The 24,092-nt window shown below is 39.5% G+C and overlaps 1 protein-coding gene across 1 annotated transcript in view; it reads right to left on the bottom strand.

The window, feature by feature from the left end:
• atrnl1b (attractin-like 1b) overlaps nucleotides 1-24,092 on the bottom strand; it is a 115,868-nt gene that overhangs the window by 9,087 nt on the left and 82,689 nt on the right. The window contains 2 exon segments of the mRNA XM_036572753.1: nucleotides 806-920; nucleotides 14,657-14,764. Coding sequence (XP_036428646.1) covers nucleotides 806-920; nucleotides 14,657-14,764 — 223 coding nt within the window.

Here is a 24,092-nt window from a genome sequence, read left to right as displayed (position 1 = left end):
CATTTTGCTCTAAAACATCCTGGAATTTGATAGCCTCGTTGTGCACACTTTTCACACATGAAAATCCTCTTTTTCTGCTGCCCAAAGTGCTTTTAACTATTCTACAGAATACATCTGTGAAGCTGTCACAATGTCTGCTACACTGATATAGGATCATGGACTGCAGTGTTCATAGACAGATAGATAGATGGATGGATGGATGGATGGATGGATAGTGAGTCAGGAGTTGACTGTATTTCAGTGTGCCTTTTAACACAGATAAGCAACCAGGTATATGCGAAAACACCATATGTTCATATATATGACATATATGATTGCCTGCCATCACATACTTACCATAATATTTTACTGTTTATTGTTTGTCTTTATTGTTTATCTGGTTACAATTAAAGTATGCATCATATCTATAACCGAGTGGAACAGGAAGGTGTGGATGAGTTGCTGAAGACTCAAATTAACCTTCAAAAACATAAAAATATAAATGAACGCATAAACAGGAAGATATTTTTAATACTTTGTCTCAACGTGTTTTTAAGGATGCCAGTAACTACAATATGTTTAGGAAAAAAAAGTTCATTTGCTGATGATTAATTTTCCTTGAATGCTTTACAAGCTAGTGAACAACCAACATGTCTTCATGTCTTTTTTTTGTTCACCTTTCCCAAAGACACTTATAACTCAGAGTGTACTATAAGTCTTATTAATTGAAACTACTTTTAAAAAAAAAGAAAAGAAAAAGAAAAATGTATAGTAATGCAGCTTTTTCCCCAGGATTAAAACTAGTACAAAATTTAGAGCCACATACCTGACTGTCCAGGAGGTGGAACCCCTGATGGTCCTCGTGGGAGGCATAGGAGCACCGTCAGCACTGCAGCTTTCCCCCCTGAACAGGGCTCCATGGCAACAGGTTTGGGAGGGCCCTTTGGAGAGATTAAATAAAGAGAAAATATACAAATAAACTAACTGCATACTCTTTAACCCAAAGGCCGACCTGATTCAGAATATATAGTGACAAAGTTAACGACATATGGGCCAAGTGTGATGCCTCACAAGTTTGTGGAGGCTGCATCTCACAAGATAACAGGAGAACATCCACACATTATCATCAAGTCCACTAACAAATCACTCAAATATAGCACAAATCACAGTCACACAAACACAGAAGACACAGTGTTGTGTCTGGTGTTAACCACTCTCAGTGACCTCAGACATGTAGTCACTGATTCCATAAGCACTATCTCTGTGCATCACCATGGCTATGATACCAGTGCAATCTTTCAGTGACAACAGAGTGGAAAAGGAAAGAAAAGGCATGAGGAACTGTCAACACTAGAGTTTAAAAGGTCATCATCCACTCTTTCCTTCAACTGGTTACAATGTTACCATGTCAGTCATTTGACAAGAACTTTATACAGGCTTCTGAAATCTGCAGACAGCATTTATATTCAACACAGCATACTGTATTCATGTACATGTATCAACAGCAGAGCACTGCATTGTGTAACGGTGTGCAATATTTTGAGTACTGCAATGAGACTGGTTCCAAAAAACAAACAAGGGAAACAGTTGCAACATACCTTTGTATAATTCATAAATTCATATTCATAAAAAAAAGCATAAATCATGCTTTGCTGATGCCCTTATTGAGGATCTTCAATATCTCTCTCCTATTTTGTGTGCCCTTGCTAAGTTCACCCCTTTCCATTTTCGCCTTCTTGTTGTAGTGACATGCTTCCTTTATGACTTCTTCTACTTTAACTTGGGGCATCAGTATGGTCTTTGTGGATTTGTGACAGCCAAGTCATTTTCTTTGGTGTGACTTGTCAGTGAAAACACATCAGCTAAAGGGAATCTTCAAAAGGATGAAAAGATGTTCAGTCTACTCTTCTTTGAAAGTAGACAACTTTCTTGAGAGCAACAACTGTTAGGTTGGTGAAGAGTCTTAAGATTTTAAGTATACATTATCACTGTAAATGTTGATCTTGGCTATCAAGGAGTACGTACGTAGTGGTCCGAACGCAAGTAAAATATGCCAGGTGAAAAAGACAATTCTCATAAATGGTAGAGCATGCATGAATGCAAAAAAGTAGGTGTTTAAATTTGCTTAGCGCAGAGTTCATCTAGATGAACCCTAATCCCACAAATCTGCAAAGCTCAAAAGCTTGAGCCAATAGAAAGCCATAGGGAGAGCTGTGGTGTCTTCTGAAAAAAACTTAATTGAGGAACTGCTCCTAAGTGAACATACTGTCACTTGTCACTCATGCCTGCAAAAAAAACAAAAAAAACAAAAAAAACCCAGAAACCAAAACACCATACTAGTTCCAGCTACACTATGCAAGTTTTGGTGACCTCTCTAGTAGAATTCTGGTGTAAATGCATGTAATATGTGGAACAACATTTTGTAATGTTGGGTTCAGAATGTGTTAAGAGTAATTTACAACAGTCAGCTTGTTTTTTTAAAGGATGGCATTTATTGTTTTTTGCAAATGAACTCTTCATTTATTTTCTTATTAAACAAAACAATGCATCTAATCTGTCTCAGGAAAAAGCACCATGAACACACTGCACCAACAATACTTTTTTCTCTATTAAAACTTCATATCCAGGCTGTTGTCCAATACTTTTTGAAAACAACACAACTGGTGGCAAGGGTCACTCAATGGACTTTTCAATGACTCTAAAAAGAAAGGGTGGCTAGGTGGTGTGTTCAAGACAAGTCTTGGTGGAAACCAGCTTTTAGGTCTCTCAGCTTGACATCGACAGAGATTTCAATCATTCTTTAGAGTGCATTTCCCGATATTGACTGAAGTCTCTTTTCTCCTGTATGTCTACAGTGTGCCAAGTTCTCATATCTCAGAAATTTAATCAATTAGCAAGTCATCTAGTACTTTGCTACTTCCACGCTTGCCAGACATGGTCAAGCCTTGATTGTGCCTGCAGGGATCCCATCTGGATTTGTGGGCAGATTATGTTTCAGGGGGCAGATTCCCTTGTTTTATGTACTTAAGTGAAGAGGAAGACACATAAGTGTCACCCCATTTAACCAGAAGTGTTTGCTATGACCACTGTCACTTCAAGATCCTCTCCATCTATTAAGAGACTCTTGTTTCTGGCACTCTGCACTCTGACTCAGCAGTAGAGAGGCTTTTTTTTCCACTATTAAAAGATTTTTTTCTAAAATTCAAGATCCTGCTTAAGCACAGTACTGTGCAAAACGTCACCCTACAATTATAATTCATGTAATTTCCAGTCAAAACATAAAACATACTTAACAGATTTTATATAGAACTATATAAAATATCCAATTTTCAGTAATTAGTGTGTTCATCCTCTGCCCTTATTACAGCTTCCACTCTTTTTGAGAAACCTGCTGGCATATTTTTCCACTATTCTAAAGTTGAGTATTAGAGGTTGGTTGCATTTTCTGCTTCTCAGAATCCATGCAATCCCAAACATATTCTCCTATCTCTTTTAAAGGGGAAAATTTTACATACTTTTAAACTGATGTTGACCATTTCAGTAGTCTTTGACATTCCCCTTCCTTATGCAAGTGGAGCTTTTGCACAGTACTGTATCCGTTAGTGAATGTTACAGTTTTCTCAGCTACCAAAATAGTTTATTATACAAGAAAAGCGAGCAATTGTCAGCTTTAAGTATGAGTAAGCACAAGTCAAGTTCAGCCTTAAGCCAACCTAGCTAGGATTCCTGCATTCAGTCACAGGTTTCTACCAAGTGAGCCCCATCTACCTCAAACTTAATCACCACAATTACCTCAGCACAAATCTGTCATTGTAATTAGCTGTCTTACCCTGGAGTTCTAAAGTCTTATCAAATCTTGCTGATGACAAGGAGAACCATTAATGGCATGTTTCAAGACGTGCGTAACACTGACCTCAGCAGGGTAATATTAGCGAATCACGTCACAATGGACTAGTATGCTAATGATGTGCTGGCAGGCTGAACTCCAGCAACCAGGAGTTCTGCAGTAATATCTGAATCTACTGTCGTCTCAGTGGACGCAACAGACTAAAATTTGATTGGCAGTGGTAAATTATAGTAATTTATGAGCACTTGCAATTTCTGGGATTCTAAAAAATTGTTTATAGTATTTAGAGTATAGTGAAAAGTTCAAGCTGAAGTTTGCATTGGTATGCATTTAGTATGTTAGGCTACTAAAGCCATATCTATGCAAGAAGCATACTGAAGACAAAGGGCTATATATAATAGCATGTTCACCAAATAAAATGATCTGATCAAATTGTGATGATAAAGAGTAGTGTAAAAGTTTGACAGCACCATTAATACATTTTTTTGGAGCAAAATTGTCAGTTAGTGTTGAGTACAGTAATTTCACACAAACTAACGAAGGATCTTTTCATACTTTGTGCAGGTAGGCAAGCTGGCAGTTGATTTGTTATAAACAAAAAAGATCAGATTAGACAAAGATACTGTAACATTTGGTTCTAAGATTGATAACAATGGCTTCTTTCTTTTCGAGAATAGTTTATATCAGTCAGCTGACACATGAGCCAAAGCAATACTACTATCATACCACTATAATATTGTGCACTGCTGTAACAGTAACAATGTAACAAGTAACTTAAGCAGATCCAGAATTACTGGCACCTAGTATGGATTAAATATGTATAATATTAACATCACAGAAGGATGTCAAACTCACTAGCTCACCTGTTTTCAGGACTTTTTAGTACTGACCTTATTATTGTGTAATAAGGATAGAAAGTGTCTTACAGGGCCAGACGTGACCTCATAATTAGAATACATGTCCAGGGACGACTCGCTAAACTTTTGTTGTTTGATTGTGGCAAAATCAGCCACAAATAAGGATACACACCCCCTCTAAAACCTACCCCCAAATTTCTGTTAACTATCTTACTATGTACTCTTTTAGTGTCTGGAGTACAATTAATTACACAAGCAAACCAAGCAAGCTAATGAAACACTGTTGTTCACTAAATAGTTTTTTCTGTTGCAAGAGATATTTATTTTTACAGCATATAACGTGTCCTCTGTCTAACTCACACATATTTACATGTTAATCTGGACTTTTTGGGGGGGGACTGCTAACGGCTATGCTTTTTGTCTTTCGGCCCCTATATCACCAACACAAGGTACTCGATTGGTTTAGAAATTTTACTCAGTTTGTTCCCATTCCAATAATTCCACATTCCTACCCACATTTAGCCCAAAATTTCTCATGGCTATACCATCCCCTTATTAGCCCATTGAGACTAGGCTAAAAATGCATTAAGTGGGACCTTAGAACATTTTGTGTTGGGACCATATCTTACATTTTTCTCAACACTTTCTATCATTACAGAATTTACTGTATTTAAGTACAGTAAGAGACTTAAGTAAGGCAAGAGTGGACCGGTCAAGGTGCAGTGGTAACCCAGAGAGGATTTCAATGCAGTAGTCCTATGACATCAATAATATGAACGCATGACACGTGTGAAAGCCAGTAAAAAAAATGGTCATAGATGAAAAGATGACAGATTTAAAGCATTGTGGCATCAGTGTGTGCACAAGTGGGCACACCTTCATGCACTTCTTCTCTCTTAATCTCTCACTCTCTCTCACACGCACACACACGTACACACATACACACACACACATTGTAAGAGTACTTATTGTGTTAGATGGCCCAGGCATGGAGGGGCTTGTGAAAGGTCAAATTAAGCCTGTGCTGACAGTGACGTCCATCAGGCCCAGTGGACAGAGGCTGTTATCAGAGCAATATCTGTCTCTTTGAGAGGAAAAGAGGCCACTTGTGCTGCACTTAAAAGTTCAAAGCCATTGTTTCGAAGTGATGGGGGGTGGCAGGGGGCGTCTGGCTTTCCTTTCAACCTCTCCACCGCTGCGTGTACAGAATTTCTCTCTTTCTATTTTCCTCTGTGAACTCACATTCGCTCTTTATTGCGCTATGTAGCATTTGCTGAAAGAGACGTGATTTCCCTGACAAAAACCCTCAGTCACTCAGCTGTCGCCCTTGGATATTCTTTCCCGTCCTGAAATTCCCAGGCATAGCCTTGCAGGGAGATGTCCAGATGTGAAGGACACAGCACAGTCTCCACCATGGAGTAAGACGGGCTGTGTGTTTACAGTTGATAATAGCAGTCATGGGGTTCCGGGTTAGTGATAAAATTCTTGGTCATGCCTTCTAGACTGCAGGGGTCCACCCTAATAATAAATCGACTGCAAAGTCTGAGCTGATAGCTTTGGCAGCTGTCTACTCTGGAGCCTGCTCTTTAGCCTGAAGTTAGATCTGCTAAACTTCATTATTTCACAAAGCCCACCAATCACAGTTAATTACCACAAATCTCTTTTTTCAAATCTACACTCAGAGACGTCAGGTTCTGGCTGTTGCCATTGTGTAAACCCAGTAGGTATGCATAATTTAAAGATCTATTTGAATTTCATACCCTGACTGAATCGTTCAGAACATGCATTTACCTTGTTCGGAGAACAGGGGTGTCCACTTTCCAGCAGGCTAAAGTACATTTTAATTGGCGTGCAGAAAAAGAACATGTTCTACTTTAAGTACAATACTACTATTAAAAATGTTCCTAAATTTCCTTCTAGGTATTCACCAGGGCCAGGAAAAAACATTCCAGGAAATACAATTAATCGAGATATATGGTTCTTGAATGGTAGGCATTAATAGTAATATTGTACACACAGACTTACGAATGTGAAAGCTGGCTTTCATGTAGTTTTTTTTTTTACTACAGACCAAAAAGGAGCATTAAAAACCCATAAGAGCCAGCAAACCCTGAAAAAAGGGGCTTGGTCAAAACAGCCTTAGAGAGGTTGTGGGCTGAGGCTTTTAGATGTTGGCAATGGTTACATCAGTTAAATATATCTTATATAAATAAGAAGCCTAAAGACGTAATCAGAAGTTATTTTGGCAAAATGCTATTCATATGTCATGAGGAGTCAGACTCGACTTGATAACAACAGCAGCAACAACAACAAAAACAGCAACAGCAACAACAATAATAACAACAATAAAAACATTTAGAAGTCGAGTTATCGTTTAGTGATACTATTTAAATTAAATTAGATAACTCCATAATGACGTAGTTCATCAGATGATGAATTACATGTACATTCTATATCAACAGTTTTAAGCCTGCAATTCCAAATTTCTCTCTCCCTTTATCTCCAACTTTTTTCTGTTATTTCCCCCCATTTGTTTCATCAACAAACAACAAACACGTGGCAAAAATGTAAAGGGTTTCTTTCTGCAAAACATGACCATGCACAAAACATTAAAAGTTTAAATCCTTAGCATTGATTAAAACTTCAAAATATGCACTTCAAAGCTTGTTTCACCAAGCTATATGTGAGAAAATCAATATAAAATTATGACTTGCTTTTGTTATCACTGATGAAAACTTTTAAAGGTTAACTGAAGAAGCAGAAATCAAAACCAAGAGCTTTTCTGCCCTCCTGTAGCAGCTATGGCCATTACTAAGAAAGAAGGTCTGGTAAGTTTTATTCTTTTCATCTATTCCCTACATATCAATCAATATGAAAATGCATTTTTTTGGTTATTGGGTACACATATGCTCCCTCTCCCAGAAATACTATTTAATGGACTACAGAAAAGGTTATGGCTTCAAGTAAAGACCTTAATGGGACAAAATCTGACATTTAATGTTGACAAAAGCTAAAAGCTCAAGAGGTTTGAAACTGGCCTCACCAAAATCCTGTGACAGAAAAAGAGAGTTAAAACTATGAGGAAAAAGATATCTCAATAAATTCTGTCACACAATATGCCTAAATGTATCTCATTAGCCTGTTATGGGTTGGAAGGAGCCATGCCTCTCATGTAGAAACTAGTTAATGAGGCCATCAAATTGGATCCAACAAGTCCAAATTATCAGGCAAATCCGCTTTTGTGCATTTGCTCATATCACACATGGTTTCAAATTGTATGTGATATTCCTCTCATTCACATTAGCCTTGCTCCAAACAGATCAGGAGTAATCCAATAGAAGCCCATTTAGGGAACAATGCAATGATACAACTAATGAAGAGAGATAAAGTTTGCAAGAAAGAACATTAAAAGCAGGGTAATGCATCATGTTTCAACTGAGACTGTACCTCTGACACAAGAAACACAGAATGAATCTGAATCGAAAGGGGATGCAAAAAAGTGACACAGAAAGCTCTTTACCTTCTTGATCAGGGATTTTAAACTGCCAGCCAACTTTATCTTACCTGTCACAAGTTACAATATATCCTTAAATCAAGCCTGCAAATAATTATTTTAATTTTTGCTAAATATTGACATCTGATGGATAGATTCGCTACTACTATACTATTACTATATTTTGCACATAAGAGGACACACTCAAATGAAAACCTGATGTGGGAAAAATGCTGCACATTGAGCTAGCATGACTGACATTATACAGCATGTCAGAATTAAGAAATTGATGGAATTATCAAACAAAGAGAATGCAGACATACGTGCTCTCATTTGCCAACACTTTACTCACTTACATTCTGTAGGAAAATAGTCCCATATAATAGTACTGTTTAAATGTAAGTTTACTTGATTTAATTGAACACTAAAATATTTATTAAACACAATTTATATTACTATTATTACTATTAATAATACTAATAATTATGTAGTTAAAATTCAGACTTGGAACAAAAATACAGCATTCTTTTTCCACATATTTTAGTTTACGTTAGGTAAAATGTTAGATCAGGGGTGCACAACTCTGGTCCTGGAAGGCCGGTGTCCAGCACAGTTTGAAGGTTTCCCTGCTCAAACAACCTGGCAATTAACAGTTATGTGTAATCAGGTGTGTTGGAGCAGGTAAATCACCAAACTTGCTGGACGCCGGTCCTCCAGGACCAGAGTTATACACCCCTGTATTAGATGAACAATGTATCTAATTAAAATACATACTTTGAATAAAATATAGAATACTTATTTTTCTGCATTATTTCAACCCGCTGGAGGAACCACCTGGCTAGTGGGCCCCCACGTTATTTGAGACCCTTGCTCTAGAAAATGCTAGCATTACCGCTAAGAACATATGATAAAGATTAATTGTAGTTTGTATTTAGGTAATCGAAAATATCAATGAGTATTCAAAGCCTGAAACAAACATTAATAATTAATGCAAGTCTAAACTTCTTTTCAGTTACAACCTAAAGTTGCATTCTTGTTATTTGAGAATCCAGAGTAGAGCAATGGCTTGTAAATGACATCCCGTATCATGTGAGCAAGCCAGTCAACAGCCCTGCAGTTTTATTACTAATAGGAAACCAGCTCCATTTTACTCACATGTATTTATTAACATGACGTCTACAGTTCAGCATAAGTACCTCCCAAACCAACATAAATACACTTTATTCATCCACCGTGTTCACTACTTCTGCTGCATGGCCTTACACTCCCTTTTCTTTTGTTTATCTACTTTCATCCCCCAGACACCTCGTATGTGTTTCTCATTCCTTTAGTCGTAACTCTGCTACTTTTGCACCCGTTGTTTTGTCTTATTACTCTCTTATTTCGTCTCCCTTTCTCTCTCCATTTCTTCTGGCCAATTCATCTCTCTCAAGTCAAAATGTGTATCTCTGTTGCTGGATGCTGCTTAGATGATGCCAATAAGATTCTGCTAGTATATGTGGTAAAGGGAAAAAGGGAAATGGAAAAGCAAATAAAGTCATAAAGCAGTAGGACACATATATAGGCTGCATTTTCTCGGGCTTTTAAATGGCCAGAGTGTTTCTCATTTGCATGGCTAATAGGAGAGCCCACAGAGGAGGGAGTGGTGTGACGTGCCTCAGCTTTACATAAGCACTGCACTACAGATAAGGGTACACTACAAAACACACATACACACACAAACACACACACGTTGATGGTTCTGGTGACAGCTTCCATCCATCACACTCCATGTCTGTTAGTGGCTCCATATGTTGTGTGCCGGCCACAGCGACGGAGCAACATCTGTGTCATCAGCACCATTCTCCAAATGCCTGCCTCTTTTTGGCTCTATGCAGCATAGATGATGACCTCCACACATAAGTAGATTTCTATAAAGCTGTGCACACTATGGTCTTTTCATTACTTGCTGTGTACCTGCAGGCAGTCTAACTGATCAAAATCAAAGATCAAAACAATAATGCAGCACTTCATTAGGGGTTGGTTATCAATATTGACCGATATTTGCTCATGACACACAATCAGTAATTGCAGATGTTATAATTTTTTGATGTAAATATGTCTGATCTGAACACTCAAGTATTTCATTTCCCTATTTATTATTTGGAAGCTTCATATTTTTTCAAGCCTGAACTACAAAGCATTTCATCAGCACAGGCCTTTAGAAAGAACAACTGCTGTTAATACATGGAAACTATTTTAGAAAATAAATTATAGCCGTTTTAGCTGGAATCATGCCAGACATCCTCAAAAATGATGGTGATACAACAATAATTTTAGCGTTAGATACACTATACAGAGTATTGGGACACACCTCCTAATTATTGAGTTCAGGTGTTTCAGCCACATCCATTGCTAACAGGTGGATAGAATTAAGCACATAGCCTTGCAGTCTTGATAAACATACAATGGCAGTAGAATGGGTTGTACTGATGAGCTCAGTGACTTTAAATGTGGCACTGTCATATGATGCCACCTCTGCCAAAAGTCAGTTGGTGAAATTTCTGTCCTGCTAGATCTGCCCCTTTCAACTGTCAGTGCTACTACTGTGAAATGGAAGCACCTAGGAGCAACAACATCTTAGCCACGAAGCGGAGCCACAGAGTGGGGCCGCCAAGTGCTGAAGTGCACAGTGCCTATCCTCTGTTGAATCACCCACTAAAAAGTTCCAAATTGCCTCTGGAAGCAACATCAGCAAAAGAACTGTGCATCAGGAGCTTCATGAAATGGGTTTCCATGGCCGAGCAGCTACACACAAGCCTATGATCAAACTGTACAATGCTAAACTGGGGGGGGCAGGGATTAGATGGGGGTGCTGGGGGATTGGGGAAGTGGTCTAAAGCACACTGCCACTGGACTCTGGAGCAGTGGAAATGCATTCTGTGGAGTGATGAATCACACTTCTCTATTTGGCAGTCTGATGGACGTGTCTGGGTTGTGGTGAATGCCAGGAGAACGTTACCTGCTTCACTGCATTGGGCCAAGTGTAAAGTTTGGTGGAGGAGGAATAATGCTATGGGGTTGTTTTTCAGGGGGTGTTCTAGGCCCCTTAGTTGAAGGGAAGGGAAGGGAAGGGAAATCATAAAGCCTCTGAAGGCAAATCATAAAGCCTCTGCATACCAAGACATTTTGGAAAATTGGGAAAGCTTGGGAAAGGCCCTTTTCTGTTCCAGCATGACTGTGCCCCAGTGCACAAAGCAAGGTGCATAAAGGTATGGCTGGGTGAGTTTGGTGTGTAAGAACTTGACTGGCTTGCACAGAATCCTGACCTCAACCTCATCAAACATCTTTAGGAAGAACTAGAATAGAGATTCTGAGTCAGGCTCTCTAGTCCAACATTAGTGTCTGACCTCACAAATGCTCTTCTGGATGAACCAACTCCACATTAATGCCTATGGATTTAGAATGGGATGTCATAAAAGCTCCTGTGGGTGTAATGTGTAGGTGTCCCAACACTTTTGTAAATATAGTGTACATAAGCATCTAGATACATAACTCAAACACAGGTCATAATAATAGCCTTTGAAGAGAGGTCTACAACCCTGCAACAGATTCTATCATACCAACATTAGGCACACACAAGCAGTTGGGCTTCTGTCTGACTATTAATATTGTGGCTCCCAATAAATAATCGAGTATTCAAAGCCTGTACAATGCTGTCTGGGCCAGCCCTAGATGTAAATAATGTGAGCCAGCCAAGTACACACATGCTGCATTTCAATGCTGCAGATATTGGGTCTACCCACCAGCCTGTGTCTCATGTTAGTGTGTTTATTAAGCAAAGCAAATACACAATACTGTCATGGTGGCTTTTTGCTTTAAAAATACCTAATAAATAAAAAATTGCCGATTTGACTGTACAGAAGTCAAAATCGGCTATAAAATCATGACTGTTGCACCTCTACCATTCACAAATATGAAATCAATTTGGAGTCTCCGCATCTGTTTAATCTAAAAGCTACAGCCTTTTGTTGCCCAGGACAGCAATTAAAAACAGCTGCTCAGGAACTAAACACTTCAACTCAATTGAAAGATAACCAACAATCCATAACACAGCCTGCAGCATCTTATTCTGTGCTATAGTATAAATGATGGTCGACAATAACGGGCAGTGCACAGAGCTTAGCATTCTGATGGGGCTGTGGATTGTCCTCTGTTTGATTAGCAGGTAACAGTAAACAGTTGAAGAGCTCCAGATGTTGTCTCATTAACCTTTATAGAGCAGAATTACACTCATTTCCCATCTTTCACCTTCAGCTCCTGCCAGATCCAAGAAAACTGAGGCCAGCATCTGGATCTGCTTCCACAGCCCCGGGCACATGCAGACGCTAGTGTCTCAGCGCAAGACACAAGCTGCTAAAGTGTCTTAACTTAAGACTTTGAAGATTCCAGCAGCGCCAGTAGGTAGGCACAGCCATCTACAGGCCATCACATCTACTACCATGTACCCTTGGTTTGTGCACACCTCCTTATGTGGGGTACCTAGGTTCAGTACAAACCAAATTTTGGATGCTCACCAAAATATTGAGTGGGTAGGTCAAATTTTACTGGAGATAAGAAGATTTGAAAGCAAGAAAAATGAGAACAAAGTAAACACTGGGTCTTCCACCATGACAGAGAGGAGCATAAATATTAGAAGCATTTTTAAAAATATTCTATATGAATAAACAACACTGTGTTGCAAATAATGGAAATGCTAAATGGATTACAGCCAAGTACACACATGCTGAATTTCAATGTTTTCATTGATTTTCCAGCAAAAATGCAAAGAGAATTCAGTTCACTTTGTGTTTGTGTGTTCATGTACTACATTCAGTTTTAACATTGTACATCTCCAGATCACTTGATGATAGACTAATACTAGAAATAGAAAATACTAGATTTAGAAAAATATAAAGATATGCCCAGATGGCTTTTATCTTAGGTTCTAAAGGTTTCATTATACCCTACAATACAGGTTCCTTCTTTAGTTCTTCCTATGAACTGAATTTTTTTTTGTTGTATTGTATTTTACTCGCCAAATAATTACCTATACAGTGTGCAAAAGTTCAACCTGTTTCTGTACACCTGGAGAGCCACACACCCGCAGAACAGAGAGCTTCTCTTACCCCCCTGAATCATCAAATGAAAGGCTTGAATCTTGTGTCAGCTTAAATTGTGCAGCCTAAATTGTGCAGTACTACAGTCCTCTAGGACAGGCTGTAAATCCAAGGATTAAATAAAAGATGAAATGAACTTCATACTCTCCACTAGGGGCAACTGATTAGCAAGCCTCCAACAAAGTTGCAAATTCATAGTGGACACTGGCGGTCACAGCAACAGTCCTGTGAATTCTGAATTAGTATTGAGCGCATGTGTGTGAATGGTTCATCAGCTATTCTGAGAGTAAGCTCTGTATCTTAAACCTTAGCATGAAACACTATGGTTTTCAAGCCTTTGAAAGGACGGACGCGAGTTGAAAGTGTGGGCTTGAAACGTGTTTGTTCACTGTGGGTCTCCTGAGTTGGGTTGGTTTGTCTGTGGCAGCAGCTGTTTGGCCAATTTGTGCCGGCGGAAAAAGAGCCTCTGAAAGGCTGACGAGAGAAAGGAGGCAATCGAATCTCACAAGAATGTTCTAGTTGGAAACATTTCCATATATGAAGGTGACAATGACGGAGTGTTGAAACTGGACAACAGAGCGTTTCTGGCAGAGGAAATGTGTGTGCAACATGTCTTCTCAGTTTACTTTAAAATATACCCATGAGAAATGGGAAAGTTCCAATTTGTCATCTTGCATGTTATAACTAGACGGGTGTGCGGAAACAAAAGTGCTTGTGTGCCAAGAGTAGGTAAAATCTGAGGTTAAAACAGTGTTTAAAATAGAAAACAGCGTTTATCAGTTTTAACAGCCAGCTTTTGGGCATAATTTCACAGGCCTTAAGTGACTCTTCATGCAAGACTGAGGGTTCTGAAGCCAGCACCCTAAAAGAGAGGCAGGGGCGGATGAGAGCAGGAGCTAAAGTTTGTTTAAAGAGAGCTGTGTTTAACAGCATTCAGCTGAAGGCTTGAAGAGTATGTTGTTCTCTCCTCTCTTGTTCTTTGCCGTGCCCTCCACCAGACCATAATGCACGCTGAGTGCCACTGCACTTTCTGCTAATGGATTGAGAAGAGGCACTTCTCTAGCTGCTTGACATGTGTTTTGAACGTCTGTGCTGTGCAGCAGGTAGGCCTGCTCTCACAGATGTTTGTGTGTTCGTTTTCGTCCTGTTATATCAGGGAAAACAGTCTTATATGCAGCCTATGGCAGAGAGAGAGCGGTGCTGGTGTTTATTCACAACAAGGAGAGTATTGTTTAACAGCATACGACACACATGGGGCTAATAAGTACGTGGCTATAAGCAGACTGCATGACATCACTTAGGAAAAATGAAAAGACAAGGTTTCGGACACAGGAACGCTCACCTCAATTCCTCCTTGCAGCAGGTCCACCTGGTCACCTCCCACGTCCAGTGCCATGGCAACCGAAGCAAAGGGGCGGCTTGCCATTTGCTGTCTTTCCCTCATCAGTTGCTGAAGGTGTGATGTAGAGACAGAGTGAGGCAGAATAAAAGCAGGAGAAGTGGGTGTGGGGAGGGGGGGGAGAAAGAGAGAGAGACTTGGTGAGTAACACTAATCATTTTTATACCCTCAGAAGTTCTTAGTCACTTCTTCCTTTTAGTTCCCTTGCTTTATTCTCCAAAACAGAAAGAACAGACAAACAGGCCTACAAACTGATGCTAATATAAGAGAATAAAATGACAGTATGTAGCAGTCCCCCAAAAGTGCTGCAACTGACAGTTTCAGCCAGAATGGAAAAATCAAAGAAGCACCTTATGGTTGGCGACACTGAGTAGAAAAGAGAGACAGAGAGACAGAGAGACGAGAGAGAGAGAGAGAGAGAGAGAGAGAGAGAGAGAATAAAGATATATAAAGACAGTAGTAGGGGAAGGGACTCTCACCGAGAGTAAACAGACAAATAGGTGGTTGAATAATACATTTGTTCCACATAAAAAACTTTAGAGGTCCTGGTTAATCGAATGTCTGCAGAGACTGGAATCAAATTTCCCTTGTCATAACATGCATGACAAGCAATCATTCCGCCATTGATTCTGTGGGCATCAGTATTCCAGTGTTGAGGTTTAATTAAAGATGCACTTTGCTTAATTTCTCCATTTGACGGACTTGCTAAAGCACAGGACTCACCACTTAAACAGAAGATGACATGCACATTCCATAAAACAAATACATTTTCTGTCTTTTACTTTTTCGAGCCTTCAATCAAAACGTCTGTGTTTACAGAAGCATACAAAACTGCCAGTACAGCAGAGTCTAATATACAATATCAATAATGGGGGATCATCTGCCTTAAGGACATAAATGTCTCTACAAGAAAGTAAGTGCTGGCATGTGTGTGTAAGTGTGTATTTCTGCAGTAGGATATTTACGGCAATATAGAAAATACTGCATGGCACAAGCATAATTTGCTTAATTGTTCGTTTAATGATCTCAGGACAGCACGGATGCATTTTGGCACACAGCCCTCACAGCGTGTTGACAGTTCTGTAACTAACCACCAATTCACTAATCGGTGCTACTCATTAAGCTGATGTGCAAGGATCATGGTTAACACAATCCTGAATATACTGCTTTTTCCACAGTGATGTTACAGGGCACAGATCACTAGTAATACAAAGTAAGCAATAAACATTCAATTCAAAATAAACATTAAACATGCTTGGACAAAGAGAATGCACCAACACAGATCTCAGGTGACAGGGGGGAAAAAAATAAAAAAGAGTCAGAACTTTTTTCAAAAGATACTCTAAGAGCTGGAGGCTTCCTCCATTGAGCTTGTCTCCTTTCAGCATGATTGAGCTGCAGGTGATGCTACCATCATCTGTGGTTAATCGATAGGTAAAACAGCGAAGTACAGCATCGTTACTCGCAGCCAATCAATATCTAAACGCCGGCCGATTTGGGTGCCAAGGACATGGCTGATTGCTATTGGATGTGATGAGGAGGAGTATGCCGCATTACGCGCTAATTGTTTCACAGATTAGCAAGCAAAGCAAACTGTTGTGCTTCAGTCACTCCCCTGGTTTCATACCAGTCCCTCTCATTGTAAACACACATTCTTATAGTGCGACACACACAACCGAGCTAAGTGCTGCAGACAAACAGCAGAGAAGAAAGTCATGAATCCCACAGACCGCTTCATCTCTCTGCACAAAAAAAGCAATCATGCCCATTCAGCCCGTATGGAGCGCAGCAGACAAAGGGAAGTCAATAGCAAAGCCTCGTGCTGGCTGCTTAATAAGAAATTAAATACTGGCTGTTGGGGAGCGTTTAGCTGCACATTTATACAAAGTACCACAATGAAATATTACAGCTCAATGATGTGCACAAAGCACTTGATTGTTTGTAACAGCAATTTGCTTGGAGACAAATATGTTAAATGACCAAGTCCTAGTCGTGAAGTATAGAGGATGGCATCTAGAAATCAATGCAAGCTCAGGTTAAGCCAATGCAATTTATCAGTCCTGCCTTAAGGTATCAATCATACAACAGCATGTCTTAAACTGACTGCAATCAGGTTAACACTTCAATACTTCAACATTACACACTTACATTCAAAATGACCAAGGATGTAACAATACTTTGTGATGCTAGTATGTGATAATGTGCACTGAGGAGACTAGCGCATTCGACTTAACCCACATCAGCCTGTTGGACTTTACCCACAGCAGCGCGTACAACTTAACCCACAGTAGCGCAATTGACCTAACCCATATCAGCGCGTTGGACTTAACTCATTCATACTGTGTCACACTCCCTGCTCCAGGCCTAACTCCTCCCAGATTGAGTCCCATCAGTAGACTGCACAACATGGAAACACATCATTTTTCATTCAAACTTTGTTCGTGAATTCAATCAAACCATAAGCTGTCTTGTTAAGTGTCTTGTTACACCCCTAATTATGACTCTTGCTAGCCAGAGAATAATTAAAGAAGATCAAAAACTGAGCTTCTTCTCCTGTCCACGACTAAATAAATGTAGATAGGAGGTCACATCCTTCCCTCATGGGTTTTCAGCTATACACTGCTTTCTATGAAAGCATCTCTCCTTTCCCATACAAACACAAAAGAATGTCTCCTCAATGGCTTCAGCTCAAAGGAGTTCCATCTGCTTCACAGTAATTAATCATTCATTATCTCTTTTATTAATCACCACTGGACAACTGCTACCGTTGATCCCACAGAGATCATATTCATAATGAAATTATCAAAACTATGGGCACAGACTTATTTCACAGCTTTTCTTAGATGGCAATATGACAATATCTAGTTATTGTGATAAATTATGCCACAATACCATACAATATGCTTTTCTGAGCATATTTTGCAAATTGTCAGAACCTTGACTAACTGCACGTTTCATTTTAAAAAGCTAAATTAGACCCTTTAACTGGATTTAGTGCATAACGTATACCACATATTGAATAAAAATCATTTGTTGTTTTTGATAGTATTTTTAACAATGTAGCATTACTGTTTTTTCTCTGTTCTAATTGATCAGATGTCTGAAAAAATAAATACTGTGACATATCACATCGTGAAAATTTCCTGAAGTATCGCAATATTATATTTTTTCCATATCATTCAGCTCTAGATGGTAAAATCTCACACAGCAGCTCAACAAGAGGGATGCCTCCCCATGTAGTGTGTGAATGAGTGAATACAGAAGCAGAGGCCCTGAGCAAGGCTAAAGGGCTTCTCAATCACAGGTCACTTGTCCTTAACTTGACCAAACACAAAGGGTGAGATACAGGTTCAGCTGCTGCTATTGTAATGAATGGCCTGCCAGCTGTACCTCTGGTTTAGTCAGGGAGAAAGAGAGGCTGGCCACTGGAGAAATGAATGAGGCAGGGACAGGAAGCCGTTAATGCTGCCCCTGCTGAGCTGTTCGATATCATCATGACTGTGTGCACTCATCAAACACAGATGACATTTGCACCAACCTAGCCCCTGCTGGGGGACCAAACCTGTGAAGATTTAAGAGTTCATCGGTAATATCACATCTGAAATTAGCTCCTAGCTTATCGATAGGCTCCCTGCTCTCATTCATCCCTATTGATCAGTGTGTACGTGACAGAGACAGAGAGAGAGAGAGCGAGAGAGAGAGAGATAAAAGAGAAAGAGAGAGAGAGAGAGAGAGAGAGAGAGAAACAAAACGAAAGAATCAGAAAGTCAGAAAGTAAACAAGTGTGTGTTCATGAAAGAGAGAGAGCGCACTCATTTGTGCTAATACAAGACAGCCAAAAAGCACCATCTGCAATTTATCCATGCCTCTCCATCACTTTTCATTACTCATCAGGCCCAATTCCTTTACTACGTCAACCAGATCTCCATAACAATCTCTCAGGACAAAGCTAGCCCATCACTGCTCAACCTGCTGCCACACTTTATCACCATTAATGTTTAAGTTACAAGCAGTAACTTCAGGGCAAACTGCTTTTTTAATAAGGCGTAACACAGGAAGAATTATTTACACATATCAGTCTTAAAGGTACATTAACAAAGACAGCCTGTTTAATTTGATGAAGGGGAGATGAAGAGAGGTTGGAAGACTGTCATGTAAAAATGATGTTTATTTTTGGTACATAAAGGCCTAATCTCATTTCACCCCCGTCCTTACCCCTCTGTTTTGCGCATTCATGCCTAGGGGTATGGTGTTCCGATTTTTGTTGAGATAGAGAGGTGGGGCAAAAAGTTAGGGCTACATTGTCCTCCAAACTGAGTTTTTTTCAGAGGCAAAACAGATGTTTTTCCATATGGAGTGTTATGAGAGAAAAAAAAAAATCCATCAAGATGGCTGCGCAAGCAACCAAAGAAACCCACAAATGGTATTTTCTCTGTTAAAAAATTATGATAACCATTGTATTCTCATTTTAATGTCATTTCAATGTATTATGGTCCTTTTCTTCAAAAAAAAAAAAAATCACTAGTAGTATGCTGATGTCTCGTGGCTAGCTAAATTTCCTTTTTGAACAAGAAGCTAACAAATAGCTGACTTTAGCTAGGAATTAGGAATTTGGAGTGGGCGATAATAAATAATTGTCACAACCCCCCAGTATGACTCCCTAAATTTAACTAAAGACCAGCAGCAAGGTTGCTAAACTTTACCCTCCTCTGCTGTCACTGCAGACTGGCAGGGCTGCCTACAGAGCACCACTAGTAGCCCGTTAATGAGGTAATGTTCTTTTGTTTTTTTTGAGGGTTGTCCCATTTCGTAGGGCAAGATTTCAACCACTACCCCTTGTAACTCAGTTCCAAGTGATACTTGAAAACAAGTGGTAGGTGTAAAAGGAAATGGGACCGGGCTAAAATCACACAAATGTTGTAAGTGAACCTCAGGGGGAAAATAAAATACAAGAGAAATGTAGGATATGGGTCCTTTAACCATCCAGAATCTGGGATCTTTTTAGAGAATAGAGCCAAGAAGACATAACTTGCACTGACAGGTTTGCCACCTTTCTCATTTTGTCCCAAAACACACTGTGAAAGGTTGCAACGGCAACATTTTCTCTAATCACACATGCTAAAAAGTAAATGCGCAACAGAAACACTGTAGTTCAGACTAGGGTAGGGTTCCGGTTAAATCTGTGTTGTTATTTGTTTGTTGAATCACATTTAAAACCTTCCCCGAGGGTAGCAGTGTGAAAACTTCACTGATGCGAAATTGAGATTGATTGTCCATTGATTTTTCTCTGGGCTTCATGTTAAGCCCACGAAAAGCTCTACGGAATAAGAACTTTGCTGTTACACATTTGGCAAGAACTATAAATCCAACAGATTTCTTGGCCATAGATAGTGAACCTTATTTAGGTTCCTTGCCCTTTCCAAAAATGACAAAACAAACAGCAACAGCAGAGAAACGTTCAGGTACTGTATTAAGACGAAGATCTACGTGTCTAGTTATATATACACATAAGAAATGCCTTTACAGAACTTAGCTTGTAATTACACATGCAATATATGCTGCAATATTCTACATGCATCTTAACCATGAATCAAAAGAAACAAGGAGGACAATTCTTCAGGTTTAAGACATGCTCTGGACATCTGCCTTACGAAAACTAAGCTTAACCAATTAAAGTTTGTCCAGCTGCAGCCCACACTGTGGACGGTACAGCAGCCAAGTTGGATCCAGGCCAATACATGAAAATGGATGTGCATAGAATCTGGCATACAGACTTGATTAATTCACTGTGAAAGTGAATTCCAGGATGGATGGAGGTTCTTTGTTAGCCAGAACAAGAGGCTTTAATGTAGTGTTCCTTGGAGGAGATCCCCCTTCTCAATCCAACCATCACATTGCTATCTCAAGCAGCACAGATGGGTAGAGCATACACCTTTCTTTCATTCAGCAGGGCTCATTATCTAAGAGTGGAAATAGAACGGCAAGATTCTAGACAGAGGCAGTAAAAGCCACAGGGTCTCACTCTGGTGGGTCAACATTAGCAGTTAATAATTACTGCTAATTTTTTAAACAGAAACTTCACTCTGATAAAAAAAATGATCTAGTGGATTGGTGACCTCCACAGAGCAATAGTACAAGTAACTCAATGTTTCAATAAATAATCCACATTACTTACAAAGAAAATATTGTGTTGTTTTCAGGTATTGCCCAGGACTAGTCATATTTTAGCTTGTTTCTGTTGTGGTGTGAATAAGTAAACGAGATCACCACACCACTACAAACTCCGGGCGAGTCCTGAGTTACCCCTTAGCTGTTACATACAGCTACCACCAAAAAAATCCGCTTGAAATCTGCACTGACCCTGAAAGGAGACCATTATGTAGAATTTTTCCAGAGGTACGTCAGCAGTCAATGATATAATTAGCTCTTCAGCAATGAATTCAGCAGATTGATTGCAAAATGGCCTCAGCTGGTTATTCAACAAAGAACTGCTGACTGACTCTCTCAGAGAAGACAGGTCAATCTCATTGGCTCAGAATTGCATTTGATATTGATCTGGTAGTGTTACCACACCCATATGTATGCTCTGCATTGATCCATTACACCATGCTGTGCTGCTGCACTCGGGTGCCCATTGGAGTTTGTGTGGACTTGTGCATTAATGAACTGAATGAGTCAACCACAACAGCCTTGGAGCTGAGTTTTAAAACCCAGCAAGAGAATTTGTCATAAATGTTCCCTGGCGAGCGTGTGTTGAATGAACTGGATGAAGTGACTCAGTGTTCAGAGCACATGGATACAGCCATATGTGAGACGCTCATTAGGGGCAGGAACATTTTTACTGTCTGATCAGACCAGCTCTTCTGGACCACTGGAGATGGGGCTGATGCATATCCACAGTTTTGCTTCTATGGCTTCCTTTTTTTTTTAAATCTGTGAAGGTCTGTCCTAGATCCTCCTGCAAATCTTTCCAGAACTGTCTGTGCATCATAACAACCAACCAAAGTAGCAGGGCAATGCGGTTTGATCAGGACATCAGGCTTCAGATAATATCAGTAGATCAAAACTGACAACAGTCCTAATGATATCTGTGTTTCTATGATCTTTGTATCCTAATGAATGACAAATAAAACGGTTTTTAAATCTGCATGTCACATGTTAATCATTTGTCAGTTTTTATCCTGCACACTCTTAAAGTCACTGAATCAACTGTACTGATTTTATACTGGAAGAAGAAACCATGAGTTGCAATACTGAAAGAGATAGAACACTTGGTTCTGTTGGCCTGAGGTTTGCTGATGTCCTTGAGAGTAAAGCCTCTAATAACGTATGGTCCTATCACAGAGATAGGCTATTGCCCAGAAAACTTTATTCAACTGCTTCATTTTTCACAACAGCATCTTCTTGGAAAAAAAGAGAAGCATGCCCTTAACAGCTTTGCTTGTTCACCATTCAGAATATTTTACAACCACTTTTGAGCATTTATCATAAATAGTGTAGTACTAAGTAAGTAAAATTCAGGCGAACAGTGCATCCTCTGTGCAGACAGAAGTATAAAATAGGATGAAATGTCTTAAAATACAGGGCTTGTAGAATAACCTATTGTAATAGGATTTCCTGAATAAATAAAAGTTCACCTACTCCCATCTTGAGTATGTCTTTGGAAACTTCTATCAAGAGCATAACAGTATGTGGGATATGCAAAACATGAGATTAATCTCAATCTCATAGATGATCTGTAATAAAGGTGCATGACTGTATTTCATAGTTTATTTATTTAGCATCCTTACTTTCTTTTCCTTGCTATTATTCATTTGCGTCTTTCTACATGTGTACTCTTCATTGAATAACAATGAACAATTTGTGGGAAAAAAAATAGATATTAAAACAAATAACTGCTAATATGAAAGGCAGAATTATTATTAGGGGCAATCAATTAAGTTATCTTGTCAAACCTCTGTCAGCCACTAGTGTTAGCACGAAGTTCATTGTAAGTATTTTCACACTGATCTTGCTTCTAGGCTTTACATCACCCCAGTTGCCTGGCACATCAAGTGAGGTGATGACACTGGCCTTTCACACATTCCAAACAGTGATTTCTCTGTAAACTCTGAGCTCAAACTGCTCTCTCAGTGCCTTCTGGACACATACTGCTACAAAAATGTCACCACTTCCATGAGCATGCCTTCCTTATGTAGCACAACAAATGCATCCAATATGCATATCCAAGTGTTAATACTGTGAATGAGTCTATGCAGACCAGTCCATTCACTTGATGCAGCGTGCACATGCGGAAAGTGGGTGTGCTGTGTGTGGCATCATGTAGAGAAATGGCAGTCTCCCTTCTGGCTGCTCTGTGGTGACATTTAGTGGAGACATCAATATCCAAGCCACCTCCCTGAAACAGCAACAGGCTGTCTGACCTACCTGTGCTCATAGCAAAGCCCCCAACAGCCGGCTGAGACAGGTCAGTTCTGCCCCTTCTACATATACAGTCTTAAATCAGCCAAAGTTACTATGACATCTTTGCACATTACAGTACTAGGGATCTTGAGTACTCTTTTAACCATCTAAGGTGTCATTATTCAAACACTGAGATTACTATTTGGGGACTCGTTCTGTTCCATTAAGAACATTCCAAAATATACAGGGCAACAATTCAGTGAAATACTGATTTTATGTTACAACAGGCGAGTTTACACATATGTGTGAGGATGTATGCGTATTACAGCTTATTACAACTTGGCTAACAAACTTTGCTTTGTCTTAAGGTAAGCATATTTTCAAGGATATGTTTTTAAGAACAGGATTAAGAAGGCAGAGAGCATGTGGCTTGCTCTGCTGTTATCATTATCTAGGCTAACTAGTGTAGCTGATCTTAGCTAGGTCCAGAAACTGAAAGAATATTTCTCTGACAAAATAACAGTGTTGGTATATCGTTCACTGAGGGGATAAATCAGCATCCAGCATGACACTGGTTAGCTCTGTGAGCTCATTAGATTATCTGAAGAAGCAGCTTTTGTTACTCAAGAGCTAAAACCTACTAATTTCCTTTCCACTGCTGCTAAATATCTGTGCAACACTAGTGCTGTCACCTAAAAAAATTAAATTAGTCAGAACAAACATGTCTTTACAGTACATGTCCACTGCACATAAATCCATTATTAGATATTTCGTTCTCATTCATTTACCACTAAATGTACAAGGTATTTCTGGATACTGAGCAGCTCAAACGTGACTTGGAGTGCGGTGAAAAAAAAAAAGTGCAAAAGAAGGACATATACAGTTCCATCTGTGCGAAGCTTTCTGAATTAAGCTATGGAACTTCTCTTGATTCTTGCAGCTGCCACAACGTGCCTTGCAGTTGCATGGTGTAGCT

This window comes from Colossoma macropomum, unplaced genomic scaffold (genome assembly GCF_904425465.1).
Source record: "Colossoma macropomum unplaced genomic scaffold, Colossoma_macropomum, whole genome shotgun sequence".
Classification (NCBI taxonomy): Eukaryota; Metazoa; Chordata; class Actinopteri; order Characiformes; family Serrasalmidae; genus Colossoma; species Colossoma macropomum.
The sequence above is the reverse complement of the archived record's forward strand: the minus strand, read 5'-3'. Positions and strand labels throughout refer to the sequence as shown.